The sequence below is a fragment of the Leptopilina boulardi genome, unplaced genomic scaffold (assembly GCF_019393585.1).
Source record: "Leptopilina boulardi isolate dan_hultmark-lab unplaced genomic scaffold, ZJU_Lbou_2.1 LbouV2_154, whole genome shotgun sequence".
Lineage (NCBI taxonomy): Eukaryota > Metazoa > Arthropoda > Insecta > Hymenoptera > Figitidae > Leptopilina > Leptopilina boulardi.
The window spans coordinates 640,729-667,937 of NW_026137701.1; the positions used below are offsets into that span (position 1 = coordinate 640,729).

A 27,209-nucleotide genomic window follows, 5' to 3' on the forward strand; every position below is an offset into this window, starting at 1 on the left:
GTAGATTATGTTCATGGTAGTTTTTGTTTTATTAAAGATTTATTTTTGATTATTTAACATCAAAAGCATTTTTTACTGAAAATATTGCATCTAATAAATAATTAAATAATAATAATTTGTTCCGAAAACTAGTTGCTTTTATTTATTTTTACTGCAAAGTTTAGTTTCTGTCAAAAACAGCTAAGTAACCTTTTACAGTGGAGCGTCACATATAAAGAAATCTACCTTACCAACTGATGGTAAAACAGAGGACAAAATATTAAATTATCGGTTTCCATAAATCTACATTACCGACTGATGACAAAAAAGGAGAAAAGAAAAATTATATGGATATCAGAGGGATTATAGGTGACGGATTAGAAAAAAATGTATAAACCAAAATAATTATTATTTAAAAAATTTATTATAATTTAATTCATAAATCGGATGAATGATGAACAGTTTAGATTTTCAAATAATAATTATTTTTAAAAAAAAATTCTAATACCTTCAGCAATTATTACAGCAAATTTTTAAATTGAAAAAATTATAAAATATAAAATAAAAATAGATAAAAAATTTACAAATATTTAACGTACAATTTAAATTAAAAAAAAAATATATTATATACCTACAATTCAATGAAAAACAAAAAATTGTATATTGGTTTATTTATATAGTGAATAAAAAAGAAAAGATGTGATGACGATCGCCAAATTTTATCAGCGATGGTGGTCGATTGCGTTAAGAGGCCGGAAAGCGGGCGTCGGTTTGACGTATCATCCGGTTGTGGCAGCTCGCCTTAGATGGGGTGGGGTGGTAGTCGTGGGGGCCTTATAAATGTGGGGGGGAAGAGGACAGCAAAGAGTGACTTTCTTACTCGTTATATACGCGACGATACCTGCTCCAAGAGTTGCAAGTGGGCGTACAGGCCGTGAAGAGAACGTCGTCCTGTGTTCCATACATGGCTATGCTATGTGGAAACTGAAAGACAGAGAGACAGTCCCCACTGTGGACTTGGCGGAGGCGAGTCCCCCTTACGACTTTACCCATGCACAACGATCGGCACACGGCCCATTCTCAGTTTTCCTGATCTCCTGTAATCACCTGCGTATCTTATCTAATCGTACAAAAAAAAAATTAAAAAATTACTCATACTTAATTTATAAAAAAAAATATATATATTTCCCTCCCTTCACTAACTCTCCCCCCCCCCCTAAAAAAAAAGTTGAAAAATATTATCATCGATATTAAAAATTATTCACAATTGTCAAGTGTTGAAAAAAAAAAAAAAAAATTGTTTTTAGTGAAAAAAAAAATAAAAATTATGAGCGCAATGCGTGGGAGTCGTTCTCTTATGTGAAACTGAAATCAAAAAATCAAGGGTGCCGCGCGCTGCTTGATGCGTCTGCGTGCGAGTGAATTCAAAGTTGACACGTGTTGGTGCGCGTGCGCGCACGCGAGTGGGCGCAAGCTATCAGTGAGCGTGTTTGTGTGATCCACGTGCGCGCAAGTATTTGAATGTATGTGCGCAAGGAAACCCCGCGCTTACCTTACGAGCAAAGAAGAATAGAAGGAAACATCACTGAAGAATAATATCATTGTATGGAGAGAAGGAGAATTTGCGACAAGGGTGTAGGTAGGTGGTATATTAAATGGCTATGGGAACATTTACACGTATATGTATGTGTGGGTTTCATTCTTATATGTGTTTGTACAAGTGAATAAATTAAGGAACGACCCACCCGCTCACGTTTATATTGCCTGTGCTTTTAACTAACTCAATATATATATATATATATATACAAGAGAGAGAAAATTTAATTCATTACTTTGTGGCATTATTCTATTTGTCCAATTTATCATATATAATGATTGTTTTCCAATATCATTTTTATTAATACATATATGTACAATTATTTTTATTCAACTTTTTTTACTACGCATTTGTATATTATTATTTTTTTTTTTATTAATTTAAGAAATTAATTTCTTTTATTAAATAAATGTATCAATTACTGTGGATTAAAATCTAAAAACCAATTTTGAAATGTAAAAGAATTTATAAAAAGAAAATGTCCAATTCTTGTATTACTGTGGATTTAAATCATTTATTGCGGTGCCAAAAACGGTAAATTAAATGTTAGATTGTCCGCAGTAATAGAAACATGAGAAAAATAATTCTATACTGCAATTAAAAATAATAGAAACTTGAATAATTTAATAAAAAAAATCGAAATGTGTTTGATCCGAGATAAACGAATCCAATGTTAGTTTTTCAGAATTCAAAATGGCGAATCCAATATGGCTGAAGATTTTTTAAAAATTGATTTAATTCGTTTTAAATAGCTTATTATTTGGGGGTTTTCAGGCTCATTGATCAATTTTGAGAAAATATTTTCACCATATTAAATCTGCCATATTTTGAAAATTTGAAAACAAATTCGTAATCAGCAATTACTGGATTAAAATAAATTTCAAAAATCAATCACTTCGGTTTTCGAGAATAGTTACTTTTTAGATTTAATTTCTAATTTTTTAAATACTTCCGTTGTAGTTACATTATTTTTTAATACACATTTAAAAAATATTAATGAAAAATTGAACAAATTTCATAAATAATATTATTTTTTTATCAATCAGTACACTGAAAAAAAAAATTTATTTGATTCAAATTTTTCTTATTTGAATAAAATAAATGGTATTTGCTTTAAATACTATAAATTTGTTTCAAATAAGAAATATTTGATTTAAGTAAATATTTATTTGATAATAACCAAATACACCGGTATTTGAATCAAATAAATTTTTTTTCAGTGTATAGAACAGAGAAAGACGCATTTCAAAAGTACTCTGCGATGAATTTAAAAAAAATTATAATTTCCATAAATGTTACAAAAAAAAAAAATTTATTTTATTCAATTAATCGGTTACTTGATTGTTATAAAATAAACATTTATTTGTATTAAATAATTATTATTTGAGTCAATTAAATGATTTATTTAATTCAAATATAAATATTATTTGCTTCAAAGAAATATTTATTTAATAATAGTCAAATAATCGATTATTATTTGAATCAAATAAAAAATTTTTTCAGTGTATCAAATCAAAAAATATGTATTTTCTTATTTTCAAAAAGATTTGGAAAAAAACAGTTAAAAAAAAAATGTTGAATGAAAATCTCACATGGAATTCCCCATAATAGAAAATTACTAATTTATTTTTGTTCCAATAATTGCAATTAATTTTGCAAATAGAAAATAAGGTTTTAATAAGAAAATCTTTATACCATTTGCTGCTGAATATATATTGTTTTTCGTATTAGAGAAAATCTTCGATTCCTTAAGGTATCACATCGGCACTAATCGGAGTCAAAAGTTTGTAGCTCGCATTACTACTTCCCGCACTATACTTTCGCCCTCAACTCCCTATACTCTCAGCCCATACTGTACCTACTTCTACAAATACACTCGTACACGTATACCCCACACTAGCAGCGATTGGAAGGAGTAGGAGGTTTGACAACGTCGCTATAAGTCTCGCTTTGACTACTGTGGACTACTGTCTCTCTCTATCTAATGTTACCATCCTGCGATGTTGCCACATCAAAGTGGCGGGTGTGCTATATATTGCAAATGACGTCATGAAATAGAATTTTTAATTTATAATTACAAATAAACGGCACGGTAAATTATAAATTTCTTTGTATATTTTAGTTCCAAATTTATTCGTGAATTCAACATTAGTTTTTGAAAAAAATTTATAGAAAACTTCTGATGATATTTATGAAAATGTACTTCTCCCCCATACATTAGTCCCGTCTCCCATGCAAAATAAGCAACTTTGATTGCTAATATCTCTGGTTTCGTACGGCGAAAATTCTTCATATTTTGCAAATTTGTCAAGAATGATAATAAGAACATATGGTAAAATTTTCAAGAAAATCTATAGAAAACGGTTTTACCGATGTGATACCTTAAGGAAGTTATTTTATTGACTGAATGAAAAAAAAAAATTCCTCCAAATATTTCAACCTCTCTTATTCTTCATTTTTTGTATTCGTTCACGTTCCTCCTTTTTTGCCAGTATCATCGTTATTCTTTTTTTGCCGAGCGGTGTTTTAAACTCAAATTCTTTAAATTTTTTAATAATTCTCTCACCAGGTCCATTATAATTTAATAGTTGTTCCATAATTTCCAATTGATCGAGTGGTTTAAACAAAAGTTGACTTCGTCTTTTTAAATTCAAAACTTTTTCAATTGTTTCACGAATAAATTCAAGTGGCAATCCAATTGAAACTTTTGCCAAACATGAAATATCAATATTTCTATCGATTCCATGATATTTCATTAGGAGATTTTGATAAAACATAAATAAACTATTGTAGTCAGTCACTGGAATTATAATAAATTTATCGTGAATTTTGATGAAAGCTTTTCCTCCATTATAAGGCTGAGACGTGAGCGTAAGGAAGAGTATCTGGATGGTGAAAAAAAAAAAAAAATTTTTTTTATTCCGGTTAATGATATACACGTGTATTATACGTGTGCGCAGAGCGGTAACAAGGACAGACTCGTGGGCGTCAAGAATCTGGGGACGGCACTCGTATATACATATATAATGTGAAAATATATACATTATATACATGTATACACGAACTCCAAGAATAATGAACATCGGAGTTTCTTTCTTGCTTAATTTCTCTTAATCGTTTAGAAACATCAAAAAATACTTTTACGGGTACAAGAAATCTAATCATATATTCAAGTTTAAATATTGAATTCAAAAATACTTTTTAATGAATCATTTGTTTCGATTAAAACGAGTATATAATATATAAATTAGAAAATTTTATTTCGAAATTCATAATTTTTTAATTATCAAAAATTCTATTTATGTACATAAATAATTTTTTTTTCAATTTCTAAACAATCATTTTTATTTTCTATTAATATATATTAATTTTTTTGAGGTAAATAAATTAAATGTAATAAATAAATTACTATAGTAATAATAATAATTAAATAAATTAGTAAATAAATTACTTTTATTTATTTATAAATAATGATTGTTTAATTTGTAAATTTTGTCTTTTTTTGTAACAAAACGGTTTTTTTTTTTTGTATAAAGCTTCTTTGAAAGAAAAATTATTTTTCCATTTTATTTTGAAATGCAACAGATGTAGATATGTATCAATAGGAAAATAAGAACAATGAAAATAAGGTGGGGATTAGTTATATACATATGTAGCTCAGATCTGGTTGCAAATGTGCATTAAGGTACACACTGCACGTCTATATGAAACACAAAACCTAAGGGAAACGGTTGATGAAAAGTGAAACATAGCATCCGGGATGAACTGAAACTTATCTCTCTCTCTCTCTCTCTTACTCTCTTATATAATTATGTATATACTGGAACTTCTGGTTTTATGACATTGTAAAGAAACTTTAATTTCCTACTTTAATTCAAAATAAAATTAATAAAAAAGATCTCATTTTATAATCATGATATGAATTACATGTCCGTCCGCAGATTCTTCCGCCTCAAGTCCATTTCAAGCAAATTGAAAATAAAATTTATATATATGTAAATATATAAATCACGTTAATTAAATTAAATCTCTAAATTATATATTACATTTTTTATCACTAATTTTATGTATTTTAAAAACTTAATTTCAAAAATATTGTTTACTTAACTAAAATTTAATTTCATATATTATTAAATTAATAAGCTTTTTCTGTTTCTAATTAATTAATTAATTTAAATAACAATAAAATGAAACCTGATCTCCTGGTTTTATTCCTTTTACAAATTTTGTCAAAAGTTTCGCCAATCTCTTTGGTTTTGTATGCTTTTCTTCGGGAGGAATTTTTTTCCACCATGGTTTTTCACCACCATCAATAAAAATTATCGAAGGTGCATAAACACGTGAAACTTTTTCAATTATATTCATAAGACGTTTTTCATTTTTTTTACTTGTATATTTATCAATTAAAACACTTGGCGTCAAGTCAAATACAAGTGCTCCACATTCCGATGAAATTGCATTTGCTAAAAATGTTTTTCCATATCCAGATAAACCACAAATACAAACTGATTTCACTTGGGGTGACATTAGATTTATTTGTTTTGAGCCCAATGGTAAAATACAATATTCCATGATGAGTTGTTTAATTTCACCCAATCGATGGCTGTACTCGCGAAATTCTCTTTGAGCTTCATAATTTGCATATGATAAATCACCAATCCAATCTTGTAATTTCACTGAGGAATTGTATCTTATTATATTTGCCAAGGCAAGTTCTTTGAACAGTTCCTCGACTGGTACATTCGATAAGGGATCTTTTTTTCTTTTTTTCATTTTTTTCCGTTTTTTTTCTATATAGTTCAAATGTAGTAATAATTAAAAGAAAGAAATTGTTACTGAAACTAAATTTAGTTTCAATTTTTTTAAATAAATTTTTATATTTTAAAGAATTTTATTGGATATAATTATTTTTTAAAGATGAATTTTTATTTTTTGAACTAGCATTTAACAGAATTTTTATTGAATTTTTATTTGACAGAATTTCTCTTTATCAAATTTTTTATTGAAAAAAAAAATTTTAATTTATTATAATTCTTATTCAACATAATTTTAAGTAATTCGAATTTTTAAATATCAGCATTTCCAATTGACCGAATCTTCACTTGTCTGAATTTTTGTTTGTGCAAATTCTTATTTAATAGAATTTTTAAAACAATAAATGGATCATCATTTGTCCGAAATTTTAAATAACCGAATAAAAATTTACTGAATGATTTTGACTTGATTTTGTTTGCTTGGACAATTGCAATTTCGGAGAAATGGAAATTTATCGTTTTAAAAATTTTATTTATCAAATAATAATTCGTACAAATCAAAAATTCGGACAAAAATGAAGATTTCGTGAATTGGAAATGCTGATTTTTAAAAATTCTAATCACTTAAAATTCTATTGAATGAGAATTATCAGTGTCAATTTTTTTAAAATAATATTTCATGGATTAGATGTAAAATTTTTGCTTTTAACCAAAGTTAACTAACCGCGTTTTGTTCAAACCCGTTTGTCAGAATTCAAGATGTTTTGGTTTTAAATTTTGACAGACATATTTTTAAATATTATAAAAATTCATTTATTCACAGAAAAATTATCAAACTATAAAAATAAAGAAAAAAAAAAAAAGTATGACTAACCTTTTTTAATCTCAGGCATAATTGATAATTTCTCTTTATTCCCAGCGTTATCTTTTCTTACGGCTTGTACCAATTTATTTAATTCAACTCGCATGATTTCATCAACAATTTCTCGCATTTCCAATTGTAATTTGTAGCATAATTCGTCGTTTATCAGATCAAAATGTATCGTTTGATGTTGATTTTCGGTTTCTTCACGTAGACTCCAATTTTTGATAAAATCATCGATAGCCTCACGCATATATGGGAGAATTTGTGATTTTGTTATTTTTGAACCCTTCTTCTCTTTTTCACTTACTTCTGTCTCAGTTCCTTTCTTTTTTTCTCTCGTTGTTTTTTCTTTTTCCATTTGAGCTTTATTTTTCTTTTTTTCCATTATTTTTTTTGCATATTCCTCGGGTGTTTGAGTTTGACCAGTCGCCATTAGAATTGAACCACCAGCTTCCGCATTTGGATAAACATCAAAATATCCCAATTCTCCGTACCACAACAAAAACCATTCTCGAATCTCGTCTGTTATATCCTCCATTAGGCCTGGTCCACGAATTTTCCAAAGCTGAAAATTATGAAACTGAAGTTACCAATGTTGATTCAACGAAAAAAAAATAGAATTTAAGAATTCTAATTCCCATATATCAATGAAATTTAATTATTTTCAACCCTCTCAAACCTGAAATAAAAAAAAAAAAAACAATATTTATCATTGTTTTGTCCCGGATTTTCCAAAAATTTCAAGGTAATTTTGATATTTCCTCAACTTGGAAGCAATTTTTCTCGTTTGATAATTATTTATTTCAATGCAAAAAGCATTTAAAAAAAAAGAAAAATTGCTTCCGAGGCGGGGAAAACAATATTTATTATTGTTTTGTCACGGATTTTTCGAAAATCCCGAAATTTCAAGAAAATTACTATTTCATCGCCTTGGAAGCAATTTTTCTCGTTTAATAATTATTTATTTCAATGCTAGAAGCCTTTTGAAAAATAGAAAAATTACTTCCAAGTCGGGGAAAACAGTGATTTTGATTTTTTTTCTCACAAATTTTTTTCGAAAATCTCGAAATTTCACAAAAAAATTTCTATTTCCTCGCCTCGGAAGCAATTTTTCTTTTTTTAAAAATGACTTCTAGCATTGAAATAAGTAATTATCAAACAAGAAAAATTACTTCCGAGGCGAGGAAATAGCAAATTTACTTGAAATTTCGAGATTTTTGGAAAATCTGTGAGAAAAAAATCAAAATCACTGCTTTCCCCAACTTGGAAGAAATTTTCCTGTGTTTTAAAACGATTCCTAGCATTTTGAAATAAATAATTATCAAAGGCGAAAAATTGCTTCCAAAGCGAGGAAATAGCATATTACTTGAAATTTCGGGATTTTCGAAAAAAATCCGTGACAAAAAATTCAAAATCATTGCTTTCTCCAACTTGGAAGGAATTTTTCTATTTTTCAAAAGGCATTGAAATAAATAATTATTAAACGAGAAAAATTTCTTTCGATGCAAGGAAATAGTAATTTATCTTGAAATTTCGGGATTTTCGAAAAATCCGTGACAAAACAATAATAAATATTGTTTTTCCCGCCTCGGAAGCAATTTTTCCCTTTTTTTTAAATGCTTCTTGCATTGTAACAAATAATTATCAAACGAGAAAAATTGCTTTCCGAGTCGAGGAAATTTTTTTTTTAAATTTTCAGAAAATCCGGGACAAAACAATGATAAATATTGTTTTTTTTTTTTTTTTTTTTTTTTTTTTTTTTCAGGTTTCAGAGGGTTAAAAATAATCAAATTTTATTGACTTAAATTCGACTTTTTTCGTTGAATCAACGTTGGTAACTGCAGTTTCATAAAATTTAATAAATGTTATGTGACAATTAAAGACGTCAAAATTTGGAAATTCTTGAACGTGTGTAAAATTTGCTTTATTCATTTCTTTTTTTTTGTGTCGGAAAACCGTTATATTTAATAAAATAATTAAAAATGTGAAATTTTTAAATTAGAGAATAATATTAAAAAATTAATTTCATTGTTAGTCATTACTTTGTTCTTTTCGTTGGCGACAGTTTTTTCAATTTTTTCAACAGCCAAGGGTTGTAAAGCGAGTCGTTGTTGAAAGTTTTTTTCGTCTTGATTGAAGACGTCGTCGTGAGATTTCCAACTGGGTATTGTCATTCCCAGCAGTGTCTCAAGTCGATTCATCTTTTTCTTAAGAGACTTACGGACAAGGTAACTTCTCCAGGCCTTCTGAATGGTTATCGTTGCACTCATTTTTCTGCTTTCGTTATCCATTTTAGGTTCTATCTCTCCCTTTCTTAGCTTATTCTCGTAATTGAACTGCCGCTCAGCTTGAAAAAAAAACAACATTTATCATGTTTTCATACCATAAATAGAAAGTTGAATCTTCTTTTTTTCAAATTTTTTTTTTTTTTTTTTGTTTTAGGGTAAAAATTTGTCATTAAACGATAATTTTCTGATAGTCGAGTTAAAATTGTAACAATATTTTCAATTATAAAATCCTATCAATAAACATATTGATATACGATGGAATTATCATATTTTACATGCATTATTAATCATTAATCTCGAGTGCAAGAATTTTAAACAATATATATATATATATGAATTTCCCATTGAGAATTGAGTTTAATTTACATATTATCAGTTTTGAATTACAACCGCCCGCCCTCAGTTAATTTATAAATAGTATATTTAATTACCACCTTCGTACACTTTCTAAAATTGAGGTTTCGAGAATATGAGATTTCATTTTGCGGATTTAGTTATAATTTTTTATAACATTTATTTTTTTATTTTTTTTTTGTTTTTTAATAAAATGGGTATATTTAAAAAAAAGAAAGTGTTATTCAAAGATTAGCATTTGAAGAGAATTTGAATATAAACTCTTCTTTTTTTGACTGCTACGTCCCAATTAAATGTCCTCTCACTTGTTAAATCTTAGCACTATCTTTTTTTTTTTTTAAAAAAAGTAATCAGCGAAAAGGTGAGAAGGAAAGGAAATGTTTCTTTTTTTTTTTTTTATAATGGATCGAATGCAAACTTCATTCATCGCCCCTGAATGAGTGGCAAAGTGGGGGGGGGGGGGGGGGGAAATGAGAAAAAAAGGAAAGCCAAAAGCAGGAATGTAAAATCCGGTTTTAAAACTTGAGTCTGATTCTTGATGTGATATCGGTTCCAGATTCGATTTTGCGCCTACGCAGATAACGGTGACGAAAGGGGACAGGGGACATGACTTTTTTTTCACTCCTTCTCTTTTCTCTCTCATCTCTTATAAAGTTACAACAGTATCACAGTGAATGGAGAGATAAGAATATGTACAATAAAATCTTCATGCCCACAAACTTTTCTCACAAAATTACGTCACTTTACCAGATGAAATTCAATATTTTTTGCTAAATATTGACAATAGTTGCAATTATTCAGTTATAGAGATTTCATTTTCAATATTTCAGTCTCATTGAGACAAGAATTTATTTTATATTCAGAAATATATATATATATATATATTTCATTTTCTTAAGTCTCACAAACAAGACAAGAAATATATTTTATATTCAGATTTCATTCAACGAATGATTTAATTCTTCCGTCTATCTAATGGATTGCTCTTTGTGAAAGTTTATATGTTCAAGTTCAATAAAGATGCAAATTCAAATCTAATTTGTAATAGGAGAAACTTGAAAATTTATTTTATTTAAAAATTATTTTAATTTTTTGCTTTTTTATTTGCTTAAAAAAATGTGCATAAAGTTCTTAACGTTCAAAATATATAAATTAAATGATTTTTTAAATTTATTTTTAAAAACAATGAAAAATAAAATTAAATATTTAGTAAATTTAATTTTGGAGACAGAAAGCAATATTTTAATAATAAAAAAAAAAAATTGATCCAAAAGTGATTTTTTAAATTAGAAAAATATTTTTTTTTTGTAATGACGGACATAAATTTTTATTTTATTTTCTCACCATGTTTCGCCAAGGAACGTGCAACTCTTGCTCGCTCATGTTTCTGTATCAGGAGAATTGCATCGAAGAATTCTTTTTGTTGCATTTTAAGACGCAATCTCGCAGCTTTTTCCTCTAAAAATTCTGCGTCTAATGCCAATTGCGCTTTTGAGAGTGGAACAATAATTTTTTCCGTTCTCCTTCGTAATCTTGGTCGTCGCAAATCCAATGCACTAGCTTTTCTCGATCCTGATTCACTCAACTCCTCAATTTCTTCCTTATACGTGACATTTTCTGTTATACAACAAAATTAATCATTAGCAATTTTTCATAAAAGAAAATTATTAAATTAAATCAATTTACTTTTTCTTATTTTTATTTATGTGTTTAAAGTTCTGAACACGTTCAAAATGGACGAAATCATTTTTTTGAGTCTATAAATTTTTTAAAAAATTACTATACAACAGGGTAAAATAAAAAAATATATTATAAACATTTAATAATTTACTTTTGGATACAAAAATTAATATTTTATAATAAAATTTGTAGCTAAAAAAGTTCACAACATTTATGATCAAATGATTTAAAAAAATTTTTTTAACTTTTCTCGATTAACAATTTTTAAAGGAAAATAATTTGTAGGCAAAAATTATTATTATTTTCCATAAAAAAATATATATATTTTTTTTAATTGTTGATCATAAACGTTTCATTTGAACATTCATAACTTCAGGCACATTATTATTTAATTTGTTCAGAATATTTAATATTAGAAATAATTTAATCAATTAAATTAAATAAATTTTGCAAAAATTACAAAAATAAAATATCGCATTAGAGCAGTGAATGTAAAATTGAAATAAATTAGTAATGTAAAAATTGTTTTAATTTGTCGAATTTTGAATATATTGATAAATTTTTTTAATGTTTAATTTAATTTTTAGAAAAGTTGAAAAGAAACATATAGAAAAGAAGAAAAAAGAAAATATCTCCACAGAGAACGAGAAAATAATAAGAAATTAGAGATAACTATAGAGGTGTCTCTCTATCTCTCTCTCTCTCTCTGTATATATATAAAATGTAATAGAAATAAAGTATCCAATCAATTTATTCAATTTTTAATTCATTGTATATGAAATTTAATCGAAGGTGAACGAATCGAATCAGATCTCAACCGCAATGAGTGTGCGATTGCATTAGATTCTCGATCACGAGCGATATAATTAAGGGGATATCAAAATCATCGTCCCACGATGTTATCAACTAACGTGCATTCGCGTTGGCGATCAAGTCCTCAATGTATTTTTTGCGCTGTTCCAGCAGAGCCTTTCTATCCGACGTAAAACACGCGGGAGTCGTTAGCGCTAAGTCGTCGGGCGTGAGCTTCATTTGAATCATGAAATTGTCCGGCCAACTGAGAAATAAAAAACATGAGGATTAATTACGTGAAAAGGCCTCCTGACTTTGCTAATTCGTCATTTTGAGGAACCAATCCATAGGAAATATCCAAATTTCACATACAGGTAATTTTTTAATAGAAAATTTTTAATGTACCTTTTTTCCAATTAAAAGCTTATAATTAAATTGAAATAAAAAAAAAAAAAAATAAGAATATCATAAAATAAAAAAATTAATTCAATTAAAATAAAATTTATAAAATGAAAAATTATATAAAAAAAAATTGACTAACGTTTAAATTACGTATGTTAAAATTCTTTATAATTTTCCAAATTAATAAATTCTTATGAAAAGATCAGTTCTGATCTCGAAACATTAAAAAAAAAAATTGTTTTATCTTTTTTGTATGTTCCTAAAAATGACGTAAATTTTAATTGATTTAAATTTTTATTTTTATAGAATGGTAAAAATTAATTAAAACTATAAAGAAATGAAATTAAAATTTTTTTTTTTCCAAATTTGTGTCTGAGACACAAATTTTTAAAAAATCCACCAAATAAATAAAATTATTATTCAATAATTTTTAGTATATATATTACCACTTACTGATATTCTGAATAGTCAAGATTAACAATTTCTCGTTTATACTCAAGCATTCTAATAATTGCACAATTTAATATTTGTTTAATTAAATTTCGCTTTTGAACTTGTATCACTTGATCGTGACATATAGTGAGTCGTTTGACAATATTTCGATATCTGAAATTAAATTAAACACTCAATAAATTAAAATTAATTAACTTAATTAAAAATCATCAATTTTAATTACTTTTTTCAAAATTTTGTATATTTTCCCTTTTCAAAATATTTATTTTCAAAAATATTCCCAAAAAAAAAGCTGAAAATTTGTCTTAATTTTTATAACTTTTATATCATTGTAGTAAAAAAAAAAAAAAAAAATACATACTTGAGGTAAATAGGCAAAATGCGATTTAAAGCTTCTACTTTTTTTTCTGTACTTCCATTTGCTTGCACTTTTTCGTCCAATTCTAATAACTGCTCCACGTCTTTTTGAGTAATTAGCCATAATTTCGAATAATACGATTCAGACATGAAAATGAAGTATTAAAATATCAAAGTAATTTTAAAAATAATTTTTGAGTTGAAAATTATAAAGTTTCCATTAATTTTTGCCTAATTATCATTTTCTTGAGGTTATTGCTGCAAAAAAAAAAGTCTGAAGTTGTCTTAATTTACATAACAAAGTAAAGGAAAGAAATATTTTTTATAGACAAAATAATAAATAATATTACTTAATAATAAAAAAATTTTACGTCTTAAAAAATATTTTTTTTTTCAAAAAATAAAAAAATAAATAATTTTTTAAGAGGAAATCTTGTTATATATTTAAAATTAATATTTTATATTATTTATAATCTAGAAATTAATTAATTGTTTGTTTAAAGGATGCCGAGGTTAAGACAAATTCTGTTAGTTATGGCGATGTTGATGTTGATGATGATGGGCTACTCTTTTGGAGCAGATGATGAAAATTCTACAATAACAAGACCAATGACGACTACAATAGAAAATGAAAATTCGATAAATATAACAACAACAGAAGCAACAAAAAATACAACATCGACAACAACTACTGAATCAATGTTAATCATAAATATAACATCATCGGAAACAACTAGTACTATTGAGTATACAGAAATGCCAGAAATATTAACAAAAGAAATGACAAAAATCACAACTTTGTTACCAAGTACAATATTCGTTACTCAAAATACTACTACAACTACTCCTGCTAGTAGTAGTACTACTACAATTGAACCTCAACAATCTTTTAAAGCAAGAAATGATTCCTTGAATGTAGCGTGGGAATGTCCTAATATAACGGGAGTCGGAATCGAGTGTTCTTGCGATTTTCCTCATACACTCAGATGCACAGGGGACAGAACTGGTCTGCAGGTATTGGACACTTCTTATAAATAAAAAAAAAAAAAAAAGAAAATAATTAACAATTAATGAGAATTATTTCTTATAATTTAGTTTTTATATTATTTTCTGATATTTAGATTTTTTTTTTTTTTTTGATGATTTTTGGTTCCGTTTTAATGGAATACTATAATAACTAGCAAAATTAAACGCGCGCCAAATTGAGTATTTAATTGTTTGTTATAAAGAAATTAAAGATTAATATTATCAATAATAATTTAATTTATTAGAATGTTATTACATTTTAAATGATAATAATGAAAATTATATGTTTACAGTCCTCGGATTATACGACTTTTTCCGACTTTTTTCAAAAATACGACTTTTATCGACTTATTTTAATAAACTGCGACATTTTTTTTACATTTGAAAAAAATGTAAATAAAATACATTTTTTTTAGTATAAAATATAGATCTTCTTCAGATCTTCTTCAATTCAATTATTTAACAAATTTTGAACTAAAATGATTCTTCACTAAATTAATTATTTTTAATATAATTTTAATGAAATTTAACAATTGTTTATAATTTAAAAAAAAAATATCACAATAAAATTGAATAATTTTTTGAAAATTTCAATTCAAAATAAACTAAAATTCAATTATTACCCGAAATTTTAATTCAAAATCAATTAAAAATCCAATAATTATCTAAAATTTTCAATTTAAAATTTAATTATTTACCAAGTTTTCAATTTAAAATGAAATAAAATTCAATTATTTTCTAAAATTTCTATTCAAAATTAATTATCCAAATTTTCAATCAAAAATGAACATTATTATCCAAAATTTCAATTAAAATTCAATTATTTCGTAAAATTTTCAATTTAAAATGAACTGAAATTCAACTATTTTCCAAATTTAAAATCAAATAAAATTTCATTATTCTCAAAAATTTGAATTCAAAATTAATTGAATTTTCAATAATTTGAATTTAAAAGCATCTAAAATTTAATTATTTCTAAAATTTTCCATCAAAAATTTTTTTTTTGAAATTTAATAATTTCAATTATACCTCTAAGGAAATTCAATTATTTTTAACTATTTTAATAATATTCTTTGAAATTTCAACTATCTGAAACCATTTTTTAATTAAAAACGATTTTCAAATTATTGTATTTTGTCCGCATTTTCTAATAAATTTTTAGTGAAATCATCTAAAATTTTAATTAAAAATCACTTAAAGTTTCAATTAATTTTAAAAATCACAATTTTAAATCTTTGAAAATTCAATTAAATTTAAAAATGTTTTCCAAAAATTGTTTAATAAATTATTTTTAGTTCTGTAAAATTTAATAATTGTTTGAAAATTAACAATATCTTTGAAATTTAATTATTTCTAAAAATTTCAACTTTAGCCCTTCGAAAAGGATTATTATTTAAAAAAAATTTTTATTTAAAAATCTGTAAAATATTTTTGTTAAAATAAAAAACAAATCCACTTTTTTTTGGAATATAAATCGACTGAAACGACTTTTTGTGTCTTTAAGTTGATTCGAGGCCTGTGTTTTTATAATTAATATTTAATAGGTATTCGTTGATCTCTGGTACCTTAAAAATAAATTTTGAAAAATAAATTTTTTTCAAATTACTATCTTGTACGAAATTTCCTGGCGCATCATCACTTATTCCGAAATTTGGAAACACAATTATACAACTTTGGCAAAAATGAGAAAAAAGAATTGTCAAAATTCGACACGTCATAAGATTACTATTTAAAAAAACACGTGAAATCAGAAAAGGACAACTTCAAGTTAGGACAGAAGGACAGACCAAGCATTTTATTATTATATAATTGTTATTAATAAATATTCTATTAAAATAGAAAAAAAAATAAATGAAGTAAAATTATTTCTTTTTATAGACAATTAGCCAACACTTGAGACACAATCATCTAGGCATTTCTCTATTGGACGTAACAGTCACAGGTATATCTACACTTCCAGCAAATTTTTTGGAGGACATTTCACTTCACGGTCTTGTTGTTTCCACCGGTGAATTGCGAAGAGTTCACGAAAATGCCTTCACATCGCTAAATAGACCACTTCAAGCTTTAGGATTGCCTAATAATCTTTTGGAATCAGTCCCAACTGCGGCTTTATCACGTCTAATTGGCTTAGACAGGCTGGATCTGTCTCGAAATAAATTAAAAATGTTGGAAGCTGATTCATTTGTCGTAAGGATTTCTCCATATATATTCAATAAATTATATATAAAGCCAGTAATATTGAAAATTAACTTTTCAAATTCTTCAATTAATTTCAGGGTTTGACAAACTTGACGTATTTGGATCTTTGCGATAATATGTTGTCACAATTGTCACCACAAGCATTTTCATCATTGCCGGCTCTTCGAAATTTAAAAATGCGAGGCAATCATCTGAGCGTATCAGCTCTTTCGGCTCTCAGAGGACTTAAAAAACTTGAAGAACTCGATCTTTCTCGAAATATTCTCGTAGGAACTGTGAATAAAAATCTTCTTCCAATTATGCCGCGGCTCAGGACTCTCGTGCTTTCGGAAAATGAATTAACCAACATTCAGCAAGGAGCACTTTCTGGATTACGAAATTTAACATACTTGAGCCTCAGTCACAATCAGGTATGATTAAAAAAAAAATTGTATTCCTTCAATTTTAATTCGAGTTAATATGTTAAATAATTTTTCAAAAATTGCGATCTATTTTCAGATTGACGTTTTGGAAGATCATGCATTCAAACATTTGTCTACATTAATGAGATTGGATTTATCGAATAATGGAATAATTGCCGTCTCCAGTTTGTCTTTGGCTCATTTAGAAAATTTAACGATGTTAGATTTGACGCATAATTTTTTACGATCTCTTACATCGGATTTGATTTTGCCACTTAAAAATTTACAGGACCTTCGTCTCGATGACAATGACATTACTTTAGTTGCAAGCGATGTACCAACATATAAATTAAAATTGAAACGACTATCGCTTTCCGATAATCCTTTAAATTGTGATTGCACTCTTTTGGATTTTGCAAATTGGCTGACAAATTCAAGTTTAGAAGATGAAGATAAACTTTCAGCCGTGTGCGCGACTCCACCAGCTTTGGAGAATGGCATTCTTGTCCAGGTTAGTTTCTTGATAATTTTTATTATAATATAATACAGGCCTCGGATAGTCATAAAGGCACAAAAAAAAGTCGTTTTAGTCGATTTATATTCCAAAAAAAGTCGATTTTTTTTTATTTTAACAAAAACATTTTACAGATTATTAAATAATTTTTTTTTAAATAATAATACTTTTGGAAGGGTTAAAGTTAAAATTTTTAGAAATAATTGAATTTCAAAAGATTTTGTTAATTTTCAGACAATAATTAAATTTTAGGGTCAACCGGGGTAAATCCGAACGCTTTTAGTAAGTTTCAACAATAACATAAGTTTTTTCTTTAAAAAAAAAATACTTCCGGTATTCTGGTGCATGAAGTTGTTACTTTACTTCCATAGAACAATTTTATGGGGTAGAAAAAATTTTTGATAAATTACAATCGCAGGAAACTTAGCGTTCGTATTTACCTCGATACTTTGCAACTTTCCTAAAATATGGGGGTAAATACGAACGCCACTGTATTTCAGAAAAATCTTAGGGAAAATAAATTTAAAGTATTGCAATTGTTAAACTTATATAAAAACTCAAAAAAAATACGATAATAAACCTATTATGTAATAATGCATCATATATAAATACAAAAATCAAACAGGTTAAAAATTAAAATGCATTACACAATTAAAACCTTCAATAACTTTATCAAATCATAACGGATTTTTGCAAAACTTCACGGAGAAAAATGGAAAAACGAATAAAGTAACTTTTACTACTTTAAAAGTAAAATTGGACCTGTCCGAAGTTTCTGCGCATCTCTGGCAACTTTTACTCGAAAAATAGTAAAATTGACTATTTCTGTAGTAAATTTTACTGTTTCCGTAGTAATTTTTACTATTTCTGAAGTAAATTTTACTATTTTTGGAGTAAAAGTTGCCAGAGATGCGCAGAAACTTCGGACAGGTCCAATTTTACTTTTAAAGTAGTAAAAGTTACTTTTTCTTTTTTTCCGTGTTGGTACAGAAAGTATTTTGGAGTGATTGAATGTAAATACAAAAATAAAAGTCAAATTTTTTAAATTCAAAATGGCGGACTTTCCTAAAACTTATTTTTAAAAATGATCAAATTTGCTAACCCTGAAACCCCCCGAGTAACAATTTTCGAGCGAATCCAATGAATTTTTTAATTCTCGTCCGCCATTTTGAATTTTGAAAAACTGACTTCAAATTGGTAATTAGCGACCCCAAAAACCGTAGAATACCAAATTTTATTAAGATCCTGAAAAACTTTTTTCAACAAACCATTTGGCAAAAAAATTGAAACACTCCTTCGAGAGAATAGAGATTAGGTTTCTGCTTATTAATTACTAACGAGGATACATATAGAAAGAAAAACTTTTTTCTATGTACTTTTATAATGTTAAAATAATAGTATAATCAAAAAAAAACAATTTTGTGTGGCTCTGATGTAAAAAAAAATTATTAAAAATACCGTTCGGATTTACCCCAGTTTTCCAATTTTCTTGGGTAAATACGAACGGTCTGATATTATTAATAAAATTTTACAGAAGGCAAAAATCAAATATAGTTTCTGTTCTAGTATTCATAACAAACAATTATAAATAATAAAATGAATTTTTAGCTTCTTTTTCTTCAAATACGAGACAAAATACTGAAAGAGTGTCATCTTTGATTTTCAATCTTTTTTGCAATACTTGTTATCTTTGTTTATGCTGTTGCTAATTAACAAACAAAAAATGGGATAATACTTAGAATCTCTTCAAGAGGATCTGAGGTAAAAATTCTCATATCGAACTTATTTTTAAAAATTTTAATTAAGCTGAAATAATTAGCGTTCGGATTTACCCCCCGTTCGGATTTACCCCGACTGACCCTACATAATTAAAAATAATTTATCAAATAATTTTAGATAACATTTTTTAAATATAATTAAATTTTCAAAGATTTACAATTGAGATTTTTAAAATGTGATTTTTAATTAACATTTTTTTTTCACTAAAAAATTTATTAGAAACTGCAGACAAAAATACAATAATTTGAAAACCATTTTTAATTGAAAAATGGTTTCAGAGAATATTTTCAATATTTTTCAAAGAATATTATAAAAATAGTTAATAATAATTGAATTTCTTTAGAGTTATAAATGAAATAGTTAAATTTCAAAAAATTTTAGAAATAATTAAATTTTAGAAGCTTTTAAATTCAAATTTTTGAAAATAATTGAATTATAATTGAAATTTTTGATAATTCAATTTTAGTTGATTTTTGATTGAAAATTTTAATAATAAATCATTTTGAGTTGAAATTTTTGAGAATAATTGAATTTTAATTTAAATTTTGATTGAAAATTTTGATAATAATTATTTTTGTATTGAAATTTTGGATAATTGAGTAGCTGTCTGCAATAACTCGCCGAGCGCTTGACCGATCGCTCTAACGCCAGTCAAACGTTCAAAAACGTGAAAAAAATGAAAAATCAAAATTTTGATTTTTGAAAAGTGCAATCTTGTAGGACATAAGATGGCGCATCTTTTTTCCTTTGAGTTTTTTTTGTAGATCAAAAAATAGAGTTAATATATGCAAAACACTTAAAAATTTTATTTCACAAATTTCATTCAATTTTTAAACATAAATCATAGTATCTTTGACAAATTTCCATGAATCTTATTGAAAATTAATATACATACGTATTTAGGTCCATAGAAGACGACAACATAATCAGAAATATTAAAATCATCAATTGTTTATTTATAATTAATTGTAAATGAAGACTTGTCAATAATAATGTTTACTTACCTTTGTCGACATAAAGTGTGTGGGGAACTTCAGAGTTGAAGAAACTTCCAGTAAGGAAGTTTTTTGTAAAATTGAAAAACAATTTATCAACAACTTTAGAAAATATAGAACGTTTAAGAAAACATGCGCGACGCGCTAGCGAGTCTCCGCGCGGAGAATTGCACACAAGAGTTAAGAAGGACGTTATGTTATGTTGTGATATATTATGTTTTGAAAATGGAGCCAACATACTATCACTGTTGATATGTAACAATACACTAATTTCTTAAAAAAATGAAGAAACAGAAAATAAAGATATACCTTAATATTAATTATTAAAAAACTTATTTGCAAACTGCACAAACTGTACATACAAGCACCAAAATATTTTAAAACTATTGATTGTTTAGTAAATATTAAAAAAACAGTTGTTCAAATTTAATTTGCATTTTCATAAAATTAACACATATTTTATTTGAAAAACATTTCTAAGAATGTAGTGACAATATTTGTTTCTGTATTTTCGGTCCTCTACAACTCTTGTTTGCAATTCTCCGCGCGGAGACTCGCTAGCGCGTCGCGCATGTTTTCTTAAACGTTCTATATTTTCTAAAGTTGTTGATAAATTGTTTTTCAATTTTACAAAAAACTTCCTTACTGGAAGTTTCTTCAACTCTGAAGTTCCCCACACACTTTATGTCGACAAAGGTAAGTAAACATTATTATTGACAAGTCTTCATTTACAATTAATTATAAATAAACAATTGATGATTTTAATATTTCTGATTATGTTGTCGTCTTCTATGGACCTAAATACGTATGTATATTAATTTTCAATAAGATTCATGGAAATTTGTCAAAGATACTATGATTTATGTTTAAAAATTGAATGAAATTTGTGAAATAAAATTTTTAAGTGTTTTGCATATATTAACTCTATTTTTTGATCTACAAAAAAAACTCAAAGGAAAAAAGATGCGCCATCTTATGTCCTACAAGATTGCACTTTTCAAAAATCAAAATTTTGATTTTTTATTTTTTTCACGTTTTTGAACGTTTGACTGGCGTTAGAGCGATCGGCCAAGCGCTCGGCGAGTTATTGCAGGCAGCTACTCAATTATTAAATTTTAATTGATTTTGAATTGAAATTTTGGGTAATAATTGAATTTTATTTGATTTTAAATTAAAAATTTGGAAAATAATTGAATTTTAAAAAATTTTGAACTGAAATTTTGGAAAATAATTGAATTTCAATTGAAATGTTGGATAATAATTTAATTTTAATTGATTTTTGATTGAAAATTTTGAAAATAATTCAATTTTATTTGATTTTTAATTAAAAATTTTTGTTAATTTTATTTGATATTTTTTTTAAATTATAAATAATTGTTAAATTTTATAAAAATTTTAATTGAAAAATAATTTGAAATAATTGAATTTGTGATGAATTTCATTAAAATTATTAAAAATATTTAATTTAGTGAAGAATTTTAGTTAAATAATTGAAATAAAGAAGATCTGTATTTTATACTAAAAAAAAAAATATTTTATTTAAAAAACTTTTTTAAAAATGTAAAAAAAAGTCGAAATAGTCGCATTTTATTAAAATAATTCAAAAAAAGTCGAAAATAGTCGAAAAAGTCGTATAATCCGAGGCCTGTAATATATAAATATAGTATAAACAATGTATTATTATACAATTATTAGAAAATATAATAATACACTTTTCTTTCAGGTATCACCTGGAAGTCTACTTTGCGGTGATCCAACTCCATCGACGAGGCTTCCAGTTTCAAACGTTCAAATAATCCTCAAAGAATTTCATTACGACGAGTTAAATGGAATAAATCTTCTTTGGAACATAGATCTTGGTACAAGTTATTACACGTGCGATACTCTGATGATTTACGAGACTGTTGGCGCCAAGGAGGAGCGCATTGAATCGAGTCCACTTCATTGTGATTCACGTTTAATGAGAGATCGATTTACACTTCCGGTTGCAATTCCTACGTCAATTCATTTACAATTGAAACACAAATATCGCTATTGTGTGGCAATTTTAATTCCTTCGGGTTATGATGATATTTCACTTGGTCTTGGTTGTAGTGATGTTATTGTTCTCGAGGAAACCAGAAGTCGACGAAAAGATCAACATCAATTGAGCCAAAATGAAGTTTCCCTGGCTGGCTCAACTCTTTTGAAAGCAGCCATCACTGCAGTTCATGTTAATGTTTCCAAAGAGGGCTTTCTTCAGGTACATTTATTTAAGATTTATTTTTCCATTTTTCTATGAAAAGAAGAAATCATAAGTTTCAGTTTACTTGCTTTAAATAATTATAATCAGGCAAATTAAAATTTTTTTAAATGTATGCCTAAAGAAATTTGTAATTTTAATTAAAGAAAATGAAATTGCATTTCAGGTGGACGTCAGTTTATCGCTTCCACCGGAATTTCAGCCAGGCACCAAGTGTGAATTGTCGGTTGTTGTTTTTGCAACGGAAAGTGCGTCAGTTCATCGAAAAAAAATGAATTGTTCATTGACATTCATAACTCTCTCGGGATTATTGCCGGGACACTATAAAGTGTGTGCAAGTCTCGATGAAATTGCCGGTGATACATTATCAATTTCCAATCACGATCGATATCGTTGTGTACAAGTACAAACATTTAAGCAAAATTCAGAAATTTGGTTTCTCATTATCGTCATTGTTGTCAGTATTTTTCTATTGATAATCATTTTGGTGAGTCGAAGTCTCATGAAAAAACTTCGAAATCCAAAGATTCAAACTCAGTGTTTTATGCCAACTCAGGAATTTGAAATCACTCAAAAGGCTCATTATATTAAACTTCTGGCCACCACAAAAGTTTAATTGTTGAAAAAAATTTTTCTATTCACCTCGCAATCATTTCATAAATGAATTTTTCATTTTATTTAACATCTTGATATAATTAATTTAATTAATTAATACGAATAATAATTTAATTAATTAGATTGAGATTTTTATTTTCAATTTATAATAAATTTGCCGTGAATGTAAAATTTGATTGATCTTGAAATTTTTCGTAAATCAAAGTTAAAATTCAAGATAATGGAAAATTGTGTTTTTTTTATACATGTAAATTAAGAATGAACATGTGCCATAAGATTGTTGCGAAAAGTATTTGTTTTTTTAAATGACGTTTTGTAAATCATTAAACAAAATTTTCTAATTAAATTCTAAACCTAAGGTTTAAGAAAGAACATAAAAACATCGTGATGAAAAAAATGAAATGAAAAAAAAGACGTAAGAACGTTTTAATAAAATAAATAAAAAAATCTTCTTAAATAATAAAATACGTCTTACTGAAACGAATGAGAGAAATGCAGATAAATTATATTTTTATAGACATCTACTTACGAGTAAAGATTTATATATATATATATATATTATATTTTTTAATATAGTTGCAGTGCAATATTATTCAATTCATAAACGTCAATTTTGTACATATAAAAAGAGAAATTTTATAAATTTATTAAACTCTATATTATTTTTTTTTTACATAGATTTCTTGTAGATAGTGTTGAAATATTTCATCGATCGTATTGAAATATTAAAAATAGAGTAGAAAATTTTCTATTATATGAGATTAAAGTCTTATTAAAATATTTTTTTTTGTAAAATAGCAACGAAATTTGTTTACACTTTTTAAATATCTGTAAACCACTGACTCATTAATGTAGATTTTACTGTTATTAACTGTTCGTCATTTTTGTGCGTGAATTACTTTGTAAATAGATTTTTAATTATTCTCACATTATTCTAATGTCATTGTTGTTTACTTATAGTATATTAAGTAACTCTAATTAAAAAGTTTTATTATCATAATATCGATTAGTTTTTTTTTTAATTACTCTCCTTCACTCCTGGTCTGAAATAGGGATGGAAAGGGGAAACGAAAAGTCGACTTTCGACTTTACAATCGACTTTAAGTCTTTCGACTTTTTAAAGTCGACCGAAGTCGACTTTGTAAAAAAAGTCGACTTTTTATCGACTTTTTTTGAAATCATATTTATTTTAAGAATATTCATTTATAACTTATTAATAATTATCTCTGAATCATTTTTTTAAGAAAAATCTAATTTGATGAACTTAAATTTAATTATATTACAATAAGTAATACTTACACGGAGAGAAATTTATGCTACTGGGTAACATAATGATGTTAAGGGCAACCATATTTAGTGCTAAATATACAGACAGCGATATATATTGTAGTATTTACTATCAGATGATTATAGAAATTTGATTGTACAATTTACAATCTTTGATGTTAAAAATTTTATACGATCTCTTTACGTTCTCGAGTGGCAAAAATACACGAACCTAACCTCGCTTTTTTTGTAAACTTAAATAATTTCATTTTATTTTAATAAGACATTTCGATAAGAATTTAAACTTTAAACTTTTTACATAAAAAAGAGTATGTCTATTTTTTCACTCCGTCTATAAAAAGGACTTGCTTAAACATAAATATATTTATCAAACGGTATATTTTTTTCACAGAGTCAATTGAATTTGTATTATTTTACTAATTTTTAAGTTTAAAAAAAGTAAGAAAAAATATGAAAAAGTTTTTTTTCCAAAAAAAAATTTCAATAAACACATGTACATTTATACAAACGAAAAAAAAACATACTTGATTTTTGTAATCTTGAAATTTTTTAAAAAATTTTAAGCGAGGTTCTGGTTTTGGTATAATGAGTGATATTGTATAATTGTCCAGTAAGTAAAACGATTCTTCATCAATTTCACCGTCTAAACAACGCAAAATTGTTTTGAGGTTATAAACACGTTCACACTTCAGTCTTCGCTAATTCAATCAAAATAATAAACCTACCTCCAAAAGATGGAATCAAAGATTCCATATTCAACGACATTAATAAATTTTTAACAAACTCGTCCATTTTTTTATTCACAACTTTTTTCACTATATATAAACACGTGCGTGAAAACACAAGGACCGCAATTGAATAGGCGAAGTATACACTACAATCAGCGCATGCGCTCACATTTAATTTTTACAATATTTGATAGTAGTGACTACAATCCAAAAGCTAACATATTTTACGTCTTTGGGTAACATCTTGGATAGTAAAATGTTGATAGTAGATTCTTGTCAGTAACACAATGATAGTACCTTGTACAATCTTTCTTTTTACTATCAAATTCTTACTATCCATTTCTCTCAGTGTAACTATGAAAGGAAAAATCCAGAATAAACATTTTTAATGTAATTGATTATATTTCTACATTAATGGTAAAAACATTCTATTTTAAAATATTAAAATTATTCTTTATCATCTAATTATAATTATAATTCAATCGAAATTATTGTTATTAAATATTATTTAATTATTCTTATTAAAACACATTTCCTTTTTACATTCTGTACACTGCACTTTACTGCCGTCACCAATTTTTGAAAAATAAATCCAAACAGCACTAGGACCCATGTGCTTAATATTTAATTAAAAATAATGTCGTGCAACACAATGTACGAAAAATAATATATAACGTCCCGAAAACCGTTAGTCCACAGTTTCGTCATGCGTGTTTATCACGTGTCAGTTGTTTTTCATGTTGACAGAAAGTCGAGAAGTCGACCGACGAAGATCGACTTTCATCGACTTCGACCGAATCAAAGTCGACCGCGAAAAGTCGACTTTTTAGTATCGAAAGTCGACTTTCGACTAAAGTCGAAGTCGACTTTTCCATCCCTAGTCTGAAACACCAGAAAATAAAATTAAAATCCAAACAAATTTACAAATTTGAAAAATTTTATTTATATAAAACAATTACTGGCAAATCATACAAATTTAAAACATTTATGAAATTAATATTCTTAATGTTGATAAAAAAAATTTGGTATTATTGTCGCCTTGTACATAAATATTCGTATCTTCTTATCGTAGAAGAAGGGGAAGATTCAAAAATTTACACCCGAGTCTTCATCTTTTCTTATCATAGAAGAAAGAAAGGAAGAGCAATGGTCTGAATTTATTACATTTATTATTTCAATCATAATAATAATAATATAACATTAAATAATTTTTATTCCATGCTCTTGAAAACTGGAATATTGAATTTTTAAATTGGTCAAGTTCACAATGTTTATGATCAACTATTGAAACATTAAAATAAAAAAAATTTGTGCCACAATTTTTTCTTTTAAATAATACCAACTCTCAGGTCCGTTAACCTGGCTTGTCCACATTGTCCGATCTGGATAAGACCTATTTGAAAATTAAGGGCTAATTTAAGGCTAATTTAATGCCCTAATGCCGAATTTAATGCTCGGCATTTTCTTTAAAAAACTTGTGGACAAGCTAACTTAACATTAAGGTGGCTTGTCCACACAATGAAGGAGCACTCGTAGGAAGGCCTACTATAGGTCAAAATTTAGGGCTTTTTTAAGGCTCTTGAATGCTCTATTGAAGAATTTAATGCCGGCATTATTTCACGAATTATTTGCAAAAATTCAAGTTTTACATTACAACAGTTTGTCCAAAAACGAAGGATTACTCGTAGGAAGGTCTACTATAGGTCAAAATTTAGGGCTTTTTTAAGGCTCCGCAATGCTCTAGTGCACAGAAAAAACTTGGACTCATTTTTGTTGCAACTCATTTTCTTTTGGGTATCGAAATGAGTATGGGACAAACTTCATGTTATTCAAAATGATATTGGCTGGAATTTCAGATTTCTAAGTTGGCATCATAAGCAGAGTAATTTTGTATTTCAA

The 27,209-nt window shown here is 26.6% G+C and overlaps 2 protein-coding genes across 4 annotated transcripts; one reads left to right on the top strand and one right to left on the bottom strand.

The window, feature by feature from the left end:
• Positions 1-3,807: 3,807 nt before the first annotated feature.
• On the bottom strand, positions 3,808-26,257 carry LOC127276822 (IQ and AAA domain-containing protein 1-like). Of its 3 annotated transcripts, none has more exons than XM_051297484.1 (9): positions 25,308-26,257; positions 13,526-13,625; positions 13,165-13,317; positions 12,429-12,574; positions 11,182-11,454; positions 9,238-9,542; positions 7,205-7,760; positions 5,771-6,366; positions 3,808-4,461 (listed from the first exon to the last, which is right to left on the bottom strand). In XM_051297484.1, exons 1-9 carry the CDS (start codon positions 25,372-25,374, stop codon positions 4,012-4,014), a joined length of 2,646 nt encoding a protein of 881 aa, XP_051153441.1. In that variant the 5' UTR covers positions 25,375-26,257; the 3' UTR covers positions 3,808-4,011. The 3 variants fall into 3 exon arrangements, with proteins under 3 accessions (XP_051153441.1, XP_051153442.1, XP_051153443.1); XM_051297485.1 differs by having other exon boundaries at positions 13,526-13,779; XM_051297486.1 differs by lacking the exon at positions 13,526-13,625.
• LOC127276824 (leucine-rich repeat protein soc-2-like) lies at positions 12,491-23,792 on the top strand. Its single transcript, XM_051297487.1, has 7 exons — positions 12,491-12,683; positions 14,025-14,535; positions 16,426-16,737; positions 16,827-17,159; positions 17,248-17,661; positions 22,162-22,680; positions 22,847-23,792. The coding sequence occupies exons 2-7, from the start codon at positions 14,026-14,028 to the stop codon at positions 23,294-23,296; spliced, it is 2,538 nt and encodes an 845-aa protein (XP_051153444.1). The 5' UTR covers positions 12,491-12,683; position 14,025; the 3' UTR covers positions 23,297-23,792.
• Positions 26,258-27,209: the final 952 nt, after the last annotated feature.

Coding starts and splice junctions, on each gene's coding strand:
- LOC127276824 (XM_051297487.1), top strand. CDS start 14,026: ATGCCGAGGTTAAGACAAATTCTGTTAGTTATGGCGATGTTGATGTTG. Junction 16,738..16,826: donor TGGAAGCTGATTCATTTGTC/GTAAGGATTTCT, acceptor AATTAATTTCAG/GGTTTGACAAACTTGACGTA. Junction 17,662..22,161: donor AGAATGGCATTCTTGTCCAG/GTTAGTTTCTTG, acceptor CTTTTCTTTCAG/GTATCACCTGGAAGTCTACT.
- LOC127276822 (XM_051297484.1), bottom strand. CDS start 25,374: ATGGACGAGTTTGTTAAAAATTTATTAATGTCGTTGAATATGGAATCT. Junction 13,626..25,307: donor TTTGATTCCATCTTTTGGAG/GTAGGTTTATTA, acceptor TTACTCAAAAAG/ACGTGGAGCAGTTATTAGAA. Junction 13,318..13,525: donor ATTTTGCCTATTTACCTCAA/GTATGTATTTTT, acceptor ATTTAATTTCAG/ATATCGAAATATTGTCAAAC.